Raw genomic sequence first — 380 nt, 5'->3', positions numbered from 1 at the left:
CTGATGAAGCTGCTGCTGATGATCCTGAACCTGATCCTGATGATGCTGAGTTAGGTGAGTTACTGGTTGATGTTGATGTTGTTGTTGGTCCTGATGATGAATCTGAAGCTGATGCTGCTGATGCTGCTGCTGCTGAACTTGAAGCTGCTGATGATGATCCTGATCCAGTATTTGATGCTGGTGCAGGTGCAGATGATGAGTCTGAAGCTGCTGCTGCTGCTGCTGAACTTGATGCTGCTGATCCTGATGATGAACCTGAACCAGATGATCCTGAACCTGATGAACCAGATCCTTGTCCTGATCCTGAGCCAGATGATCCTGAACCTGAAGCTGCTGATGAAGCTGCTGCTGATGATCCTGAACCTGATCCTGATGATGCT

General features: G+C 48.4%; 1 protein-coding gene across 1 annotated transcript in view; it reads left to right on the top strand.

Moving 5' to 3' along the window:
- LOC104774172 (protein TsetseEP-like) overlaps window positions 1–347 on the top strand; it is a gene marked incomplete at both ends in the record, with an annotated part of 3348 nt that extends 3001 nt beyond the window's left edge. Inside the window, one exon of the mRNA XM_010498836.1 lies at window positions 10–347. Within this exon, the coding sequence (XP_010497138.1) occupies window positions 10–347 (338 nt within the window). The remainder of the gene's footprint in view (window positions 1–9) is intronic.
- Between the last annotated feature and the right edge of the window lie 33 nt (window positions 348–380).

The sequence above is a fragment of the Camelina sativa genome, unplaced genomic scaffold (assembly GCF_000633955.1).
Source record: "Camelina sativa cultivar DH55 unplaced genomic scaffold, Cs unpScaffold01745, whole genome shotgun sequence".
Taxonomy (NCBI): Eukaryota; Viridiplantae; Streptophyta; class Magnoliopsida; order Brassicales; family Brassicaceae; genus Camelina; species Camelina sativa.
The sequence above is the reverse complement of the archived record's forward strand: the minus strand, read 5'-3'. Positions and strand labels throughout refer to the sequence as shown.